The sequence below is a fragment of the Amaranthus tricolor genome, chromosome 1 (assembly GCF_026212465.1).
Source record: "Amaranthus tricolor cultivar Red isolate AtriRed21 chromosome 1, ASM2621246v1, whole genome shotgun sequence".
Classification (NCBI taxonomy): domain Eukaryota; kingdom Viridiplantae; phylum Streptophyta; class Magnoliopsida; order Caryophyllales; family Amaranthaceae; genus Amaranthus; species Amaranthus tricolor.
Genome location: NC_080047.1, coordinates 840154 through 849844, shown reverse-complemented (window position 1 = coordinate 849844; position 9691 = coordinate 840154). Strand labels below are relative to the sequence as shown.

The following is a 9691-nucleotide window of genomic DNA, read 5'->3' as shown; positions in this document are numbered from 1 at the left end:
AATTAAATGTAAGGATCCAATTAAAGCTTTAGACCTATCCAGACCTGAGAGAAAATGTGAAACAAGTAAGAAAACATATAAAAAATTCATACAATAGCAAACTTTGCAAAATAATTTTCAAGATAAGCAGTTTTTTCCCAAAGCTATGGTTTGGGACTATTTGCTGTTAATAATGCGTGCTAAGTGCGAACAGCCTCAAACCTCAGGACTGAGAAAAAACTGCTTATCTTGAAAAAGTTTTAAAAGTTGGCTATAATGTGATTTTTATATATTTTTTCTTATTAGTTTCAAATTTTCGACCTGAGAGGATTGCATCTAGGTCCACATAAAATAAATGGGTCTAAATATAAGTCTTATTGGACATAATATGAAGTTATTTTATAATGAGACAAAATAAAATTAGTGTATATTTATTAATGTTCATTTTGATTCATGTAGACAAACTCGAAGTGGTAAAAAGTCCTATAAGAAGACGTTACTAGATTTTGTCAAATGTCATACATGTTATGAACCCAAACAATCTGTAAAACACAAAAGTGAATCTCAACCGTGTACAGCACGGGTATGATCCTAGTATCATTTAAATTAGGGTGTTGCATTATTAGCTCACAACTCACAAGAGTTTAGTTCACAAAAATGAAGACCTAAAACTGCTACTAGAGGTATACAAAATCAATGTATCAGATATATCTCTAATGATGCTAGCAGAATAGTCATCAGGTAGGCCTCAAGAAAGCCTGCCTTAGACAACACTCGTCTGTCCGAGCTCATCATTTCCAAGTAACTTCCCCATTAACTACAGCTGCTCTATGCATGTTCTGACTCATCAACAGGGTCAGTTGCTTTGTTCAAAAGCGAACGGAAAGTTTCAGCCTTTTCTGTAAATCCAGCTTCTACAAACGCATCAGCCAGCCTATTGCAGAGGTCATTGTCAAAAACTGATGTAGCCGAATTCTTCCATTGATCTGTCACTTCTTCAACCTTTTCGATATGCCCTAACATCAAATACGAAGATAAAATGGGCACATAATTACGACCGATCATTTTCAACTTGGTCATTGTCAAAGATTTCCATATTTGATCAATCATATCCTTGTTTCCCAAGCCCGCGTGCAATATGATGAGAAGATCATAAGTAATCCATTCTCTTTGAGTAACACTCTTTTCAGCTTCTACAATGGAGCTAGCCCCAGAATAGGTAAGTTGGCCTGTTGTCACATAAATGTTTGTGAGGTTTTGATATCTTACCCACCCCTCATCAGAATTTGGATCCTGACTCATCTCAGAAAGAATGCTTCTTACACCATCAATGTCGAGATTTGCAGCACAAGAACTTATCCAAAGATTGTAAGTGAACAGATCAGGTGTGACCCTTTGGTGTTTCAGCTCTTCAATAACTGAAGAAACCTTCTCGACTTGGCCCACAGACATGTACAAAGTCATCATCTCGTTGTAGGTAATGGCACTGAAACATAAACCCGACTCCTTGATTCGCCGAAAAAGTTCCTCGGCTTTGTCAGTACATTTAGCACTAGCATAGGAGTGGAGAAGAGCTGTGTAAGTTTCATTTGTTCTAGCATCATGTGGAAGACCTTCAAAATATCTTTCAGCCGCATCGATACCAAAAACTTTTGTCATCAAATCAAGACGAGCAGCATAGTCAGAATCTGATAGCTTGAACTCGTCATGAGAAACAATCCACTCTGTTATCTGAAAGTAGAAAATCATCAGGATTTAGCCCACTAATCACTGGCTACGAGATCCAAGTATTGCTGGACAATTTCAGACATAAACAAAAGCTCAAAATGTGTATAAAGTATATTAATTTACAAACAAAGGAGGCATGAACGGAAAAATCTAGGACCAACATAACCGAACAAACAGATGAAGCAAACATCAGTTAACAGGAAGTGTATTATTTGAATTTCCCATACAAATGAAACCAGCACTGCGCATTCATGTTAGAAACTAAAAAGCATGGAAAACAATGACATTCACCTTTTCCTATAAAGAATGATGAATGCGGATGTGATTTATGATGACAGATCAGAATCCTTGGCCCTCCTCTTTCTCAATGTGACAATACGTATATACAATGTGATTTTGTCTTACGATTCCTTTCTGAAAACTGAAAACAATAATAAAACACAATTTGCATTCATGAATCATGACAGAGAAGATGAGGAGCAGCTGGGTTACAGTAATGAAATCCAAAACTACTAAAATATTAGAAGATCCCAACAAAGAATTTTGGGTCATTTTGTCATATGGTATTGTTCCCTCACATAGTGTGTCATGTGTATTCCTAAGTCATCAAACGTCTTATTATGAACACCCTATAAGTCGAGTCTTGAAGCAAGCAAACACGTTTTCCCGACTGATTAAAGAAATCCAAAAAATACTAAAATATTAGAATTTCTCAACAAAGAATTTCGGGTCATTATGTCATATGGTATTGTTCGGTTGTTTTCTCACATAGTGTATCGTGTGTTTCCAAATTCATGAAACGTCCGACACCCTATATGTCATGTCTTAGAGCGAGCAAATAAATTTTGCCCATCTGATTTAAAAAAAAATTTTCAGGAGTTAGTGTTTTCTGCCTACGGGCCAATAGTGACCCGAGTAAGCTTCCACCACTTCCCTCTCATTTGATCTCTGATATTTTTTCCTATAGACTTTGTTGGTCATACGAGGCAGTTTAGAAGAATAAAACCACCTTCATTATGCAAGCAAATTTAACAGTATAGTCTCTATCACTGTTTTGTCGAAACATAATTAGGGACTCTATGGGGCCCTATTGTGCCCATTTTGGCACCGGTTCATAAGGCCTGAGGTGACCCAATGGCTTCCCATATTATAATGTCAATTCGACGCCGAAAACTTTCATAACACCCCTAACGCGTGAATGTCTTAGAAATAGAGTTCTTACGCCGAGATAGGCTCAAAATTCTCTAAACCTCTTCAAATACTCCATGTAGCCCATAAGAGGGATATTTTGGTGGATATAAGTCAGAACCCCTATACTCAAGCCAAATTAGCCTGAGTCTCTATTCTGCATTTACGCCCTAAGGGAACAAGGACCTAGTTAGGAGCTCTTTAGGATCATTTTGTCGCTTTCTTGGGCTTGTTTATGGTTCCATAGGCGCATGTGCTGATCAAATAAGACATTCCATGTTGCAAACTCAATACGCCTATTAAAAACTATCAAAACACTCCAAACACATGAATTACGATCTTTGAAATGGGGTCCTCAGGGACTATTCTGAGTCTCGAGCACAATTTTATGAAACTCTCCTCATTAGTATGGATCCTTAGAGGGGTATTTAGATGGATAATATCTCTCTTACCTGAGCCAAAGTGTTCATATAGCTTCAATTCATTTTATGGTTCACTAGGCTCAATGTTGACCTGATGATACTTCCAATGTAGTCTTCTCACTTTACTCTCAAAACTTGAAATCTTGCAGAAGCATGAATTATAGCTTTTGGGATAAGGTCAAAACAAAACCTCACAGTTTCATTGCCAAAACTTTTATTTGTTAAGATGTCCATGATATGTAAAAATTTTTAAGCCACTACCCATTTACTATATTATTTTGCTAACTCTAACTATATTTTCCTGCCTAAAGCATCAACCCATCAAGTTGTCATAGGAAGCAGCATCCTCACATATCTCAACTTTACAACTACGGAAGGATTCCTCAATTATCATTTTCTTTTTAAATAATCCTTATATAGCTAGCAATTCTTGACAATCCCTCTAGGGTCTCTAGAGAAAGAGCCTACAAACTAATCATAGGAAGCAGACATATAAAACTCTGGAGTCTGGATCACATGTTGTAGGAATGAATACAAGGTGTTTGCTATTGTCAACTTTTGTCCCGTGGAAGCAAATTGTGAAACAACGGCTAGAAGGCGTCCTATAAAACAAGAAATAGCTACATATGGGTTTACATAAAAACCATATGGACAGTCAGTGAGGTCAACACAACACGAAGAAGCAGTGCGCACACTCAAAACAATTTTTACAAGTATTTCCCAATCAAAAAGCACTTGCTAAACAATATTCATCTAAAAATCAAATAGTATTTGCCAAACCATCCCACCTGAAAATTTTTTCAACTTGAGTTGAATAAGAAATCAGTAAGGTCTTAAGCAGAAGATCAGAGCAAAAGCCTGTATGATATTCAATTTGATTCAATGATCATTTACCATATATTAGCAGAAACGAACACTCATAGTTATACATGCTTTCATGAGTTCCATCCAAACCACACAAGAAGCCTACAAAAATAGCATGGGCTTGACACTATCAAAAGTCATAAAAGTGATTACTCTAGTTTGAGTGCAAAGATAAAGCACCCATAAAAACTAATCATATACTCTCCGAATAAAGAAGTTGGTATTTACAATAGCAGAATCATAGAGTTGCAACGTCCAAGTGGAATAAATTCATAAGATAATCCAATATCGAGTGGTTTTAACAAGTTCACAAGCCCCAAACCAGACGACAAAACAAAATAAGTACTAAAAATTTACAACACACACGTCACCCCTTACGTTACCCCGTCCTTGCTGGTAGTTGAGATCCAATAAAAGTCACAACTAAAACATTGCTATAAATTTTTCAGGCACTGAGCAGGTATATCAATTTGCTACCTGCTTTTGCATAATTTCGAATCATAAGACTGACTTTCCTCCGCATTGGAGACTACTGGTCATGATATCATAAGTTCATAAAATTTTTCCATATATAGCCATATGTTATTATTCAATTCATAAAAATGTATACAATGAAACTCAAAGGAAGAACTAGATCTATTTCTATACACCCCATCTTGAAGTCACAATAACATTAGTATAGCCCCTACCAAGTACGGACATAAAGGTGCAATCTAAATGGATACTCTCGTTCCAGAATTGGGTTTTACCATACTAAAAAAATAAATTGCTGCTCCTTCCATTCAGTAGTTGCTGCTAGTTCGGAAATGTGGAAGCACATAGACAACCTAAGAAGTAGGCATGTCTCTGATGCTTCCAATAAAAATAAATAACCCTAACAAGTCTCCAACAGCCCAACATCAAAGAAACATAAAATATCTAAAACCCCCAATGCCTCAAAATTTTCACAAAGGTATATGTTGAAATATAGTGACTCGAACAAGTCATTATATGGGATGAAGATTTGGGAAATGGATAACGCAGATCGCCAGGCAGAAGGTTGTGCGCAGGCCGCGGAGTTTTACGAGGGGCGCGAGAAGGTTTTCCCTTGGGCAGATTGTTGTGCGCGGGGTACGGAGCACTGCAATTTTTGCGAGAAGTTAGTTTTGACACTTTTTGGCCGGTTACTCTTAGTTTTTGACAGTTTCTTTTGTATTTTCTTAATCCTAATTTCTTTTTATTATGAGATATACTATATAAAGGCTCCATGTAATTAGAATTAGAGCATATGATGCAATGCAAAACACAAAGTGAGGAAAACTAAGAGAGAAAAAGCTAGGAGAGCCATTGTTGTCGTTTCTCGTGTTCATCTTGTAATCTCCCGGTTTATAGTGAAACTTTTCGGTGCCGGTAGATGTTGCTATCACGTTGATAGTGAACCACGTTAATTTCTCGGTGTGATTTTCTTTATTGTTTGTTTGAATCTTTATTGCTTTCCATTATTGTTTTCGATCTTTGCTTCCGCTGTCAGACATCAGTATAATTACTTTTAAACAATCTCAGCTATATGTTTGTCCCTTACATGTCATCATCCTCGTACATTCAAAAATCACGAGATAACCAAAACCCATTACATCACAAATTTCAGAAAGGTGACAAGTTTTTGCCAAACAAAGTAATATGTGTATCCTTCACACATTTTCACTTTCGTTCTCCAAAACCCATCACAAACTCGAAAAGATGACATCTTTTTTCGACACCTAAGTATATAAGATAATCTTTATCCTTATTCATTCAAGTATCGTGAGAACCCCAAAACCAATAGTACAACAACAACAACATTTCATTACCCCAATGTCATTAAGTAACTCCCACCTAAGGTAGCGTTTTGGAGATCGAATGTACGCATCCTTACCCTTGTTAGTGATAATATTAACTAAGTGGTTGTTTCTGATCGACCATTGGTAGCAAACATCATGTGCAACTTTACTATAGTCCATTATAATCCGAAATCAAAGAATTATAAATTTTTGACCCCATCAAAATAAGGGACATCCAAAAGCAATGATACCTTAAAAAATTTTAGAAATGTGAAAAATTATTTCCAGAACCTAAGTAATAGGTGTGTCCAGATTCCCTTACACGTCTCCATAACTCCATCCTTATTCATTCAAGAATCATGAGATTTATAATTCAATGCACAAAAATTTCGAAAACAAGATCAACTTTTCAGAACAATCTAAGCAAGAGCTGTATCTTACATGTCTTCCTGATTCATTCAAGCGAAACTAGCACATCACAAATTTCAAAAGAAAATAATTTTGATTGAATGCACCAACTAACATTCCAAAATAATCTCTAAAGAATACTAATATGCCTCAAATGCAACTCTCAAACCTATTCCAATGATTCATAAACAGCACAAAACATACTCAACTTCTACTAAATGACACAAATTACAAACATAAATACTAAAATACCCTTCCAAGATAATCGCAAAAGAATCATCATCATCATCATCATCATCATCATTATCATCATCATCATTCCAATGAGTCCGAGTCCTACCCAAACGCAGGGTCTGGGGATAATCTCAAAAGAATACTAACCACTTATATATCAACTCTTAGACCTATTCTTTCAATTATTCACATAAATGACATAAAAATTACTCAACTTCTATAATTCATAACTCAAAATTCCAAATTCATTTTCTAAAATAAACAATAACGAAGACTAAAAGATATTGACCTCAAATATCACAAAAAAAAAAAAAAAAAAAGATATTGACCTCAAGAGCATGTTTATAACGGTGAGCTTTACGAAGATCTCTATAGATTTGACGAAGTTCAGATAAATTGACAGAATTCCCTTCATTAACCCATTTTTGAATGATATTTGTGGCGCTTCGTTTAGGCAGGCGCAGGCGGAATATTCGACTCTTTAAATCATCAGGAATTCGGGGAGAGAAATCGTCGGAATCTAGGTTGTGAAATGCGTCGGAAGCTGAACTGAAAGAAGGATATTTTAAATTGAAGTTGCTTCTGCTATCGAAAGTGATGATTCTTCTGCAAAATAGGGATTTATGTTAAAAGAAGGGAAGCAAAAATTGATAGTCGTAGAGAAAGAAAGTTACCGTTTTAGATTGAAGAAAATGGAGCGAGCTGCCATGGCGGACGATGACTATTCAGTGTCAGGCCTGAGCATTAATATGAAGTATTTTGGGCGTAATCGAATTAAAACAGACCGGATCAAACCAATTACTTACGGCAAATCATAATTTGTGCAATTAATATGATTAGAAAATGAAAATCTACTACTCTCGATTCCTGGGAACGAGTTTTATTTCTCATCAAGTATTGATTTTTCTAGTAAGCTAAGGTTATGAAAATTTTTTCATTTGATTTTTTTCTTTTCTTTGTTATGTTGTACTCTCTTGTTTAACAATGTTTTACTCAAATTGTTATATACGAAATTATCTCATTGAAAGACAACATATTTTATATATGGATTAAATAGCTCATCTCACACATATTATAAGAATATAAATTCATTGCTTAAAGTCGTTTCACCACAAAATGATCTCTTACAAGAATAATTATTTTTATTTATTCTAGGAGTATTATCTTGTTATAGGTTGGTTTTCGACATATTTTTATTGACAAGATATAATATTACTTCATAGTAAATTTTAAATCAAAGTTGTATAAAGACTAAATTTATATTGTTAAGATTAAAATGTTAACAAGGTTATTAATGATGAGAATTGAATCAAAAGTAGCTTAATGTAGTTCTACGAAAAACTTGTTTTCATTAATACACTGTACTGTAATTAAGTTGAAAAATGCATCTTCAACCTAATAATTTTTCTATATAATGAATTATAATTGATTAAAATTTAAATGTTTTGATTTTAAACAATGACCATAAACACTTGACAATGAAAAATTAAAGGTAAATTTAGTGGTTGGAAATTTTTTCTTATATCCTTGTGACAAAAGTTCAATTCTCACCTTATAATAAGAGTCTGATTCTCCATATTTATAGAAATGATTATTGATTCTTCATATTTATAGAAATGATTATTGATTCTCTATATTTATAGAAATGATTAATTTTCTATAAATAAATAGATAAATAAATAAACATTTGACAATAGAAAAGAATAATGCTTAACAATATATTTTAATTTATACCAACATTATTGATTTATTGTTATGATTAAGTATTGGATACCTTTTCTAAAATATTGTTAAGAAACATTTATCATTTTCAATAAAGTATTATGTGATATAGCAGTTAATTAATTTCATAAAATAAGAATTGAATTATATATATATATATATATATATATAAACCAACTAATTAGTTAAAGAACTTTCGTGTAACATTGTCATATTTTTTTATAGTATCGTGTTTTACTAGAATATGAAAAGTCATAAATATATTGACAAAAATTGATGCCATGTGTTATTGGCCTTTTGGATAGTACAGAAATAATTATTGTCCATAAACCACTAGATAATGTCCGTACAATGCATAACTTAATTAATTTTTCTGACATATTTGTATTAACAAAAACTTAAAATTACGACTTTATGTTTTAATTATCTCAAAAGATCCTATATTCACTTAATAAAAACATTATAAAAATTTAATAAATTATTGAAAAAAATAAAAATAAAATAGAAGTATATAATTATAATGCATTAAACAATGTGACTAAAAAAGTAACAAATTAATCAATATAGATAATATTATAGTCATAATGAGTAAATTGAAAAGTCAAAGATATGAATATTAGTCATAATAACAATGACATTATCATTGAATTCTAAAGGTAATGTTTTTATTGAGAAAGTGACACATAAATAATTTATAAAAGTGATGACATTAGTAATATTTTGTTCTAATAATAGTTATAGATATAGACTATATATGTAATTTAGAGGTTTACATAAAAAAAGTTATTAAAAAATAGTAATACTTTCTCCGTTATACTCGCCACATTTCAATAATAACACTATTCATCTTTAATTTTGATTCGTTAATTCCGACTCATGCATAAGAAATACTATTGTCATATGGGATCTTAATTTAATCTTTTAAGAGTCTAGTCTTTAATACGTAATTTTTATTATATTTTATTTTGTAAAAATTAAAATATTTAATAAAAAATATAATTTGAATTACATGTAAAAAGAGATATAACATGAAGTATGCATACCGTTCTATATGGACTAGGAAGGAAATAATTATTGTCTCTGACAATGCACAAAGGGAATTAAACGTCCCGTGTGTATTAATTTGGTTATATTTTTGCTACGACTCAATTAAAGAAAATTTTTCTAGTTATACCAAGAAAGTGACCTAGTTAACAAATCAGCCGGCCTTATACTAAACAGTATATAATCTAAGAAAAATAATTTATAGTTAAAGCTACTTAATAACATTAGATTAATATATTATAATAGAAGAAAAAACAATTTATATTTTATAAATAACGAGAATCAAAACTGATCCCCATTAAA

At 32.7% G+C, this 9691-nt stretch overlaps 1 protein-coding gene across 1 annotated transcript; it reads right to left on the bottom strand.

Annotated features, from left to right (window-relative positions):
* Positions 1–450: 450 nt before the first annotated feature.
* On the bottom strand, positions 451–7629 carry LOC130797188 (pentatricopeptide repeat-containing protein At5g09450, mitochondrial). The gene is made up of 3 exons (XM_057659686.1): positions 7297–7629; positions 6952–7228; positions 451–1710 (listed from the first exon to the last, which is right to left on the bottom strand). Exons 1-3 carry the CDS (start codon positions 7329–7331, stop codon positions 808–810), a joined length of 1215 nt encoding a protein of 404 aa, XP_057515669.1. The 5' UTR covers positions 7332–7629; the 3' UTR covers positions 451–807.
* Between the last annotated feature and the right edge of the window lie 2062 nt (positions 7630–9691).

Bases quoted from the DNA above. Each gene is read 5' to 3' on its own strand.
- LOC130797188 (XM_057659686.1), bottom strand. From the start codon at position 7,331: ATGGCAGCTCGCTCCATTTTCTTCAATCTAAAACG. The intron at 7,229-7,296 runs GTAACTTTCTTT...CCTATTTTGCAG, and splicing joins ATTTTCTTCAATCTAAAACG to AAGAATCATCACTTTCGATA. The intron at 1,711-6,951 runs GTCAATATCTTT...TTCTACTTTCAG, and splicing joins GTTATAAACATGCTCTTGAG to ATAACAGAGTGGATTGTTTC.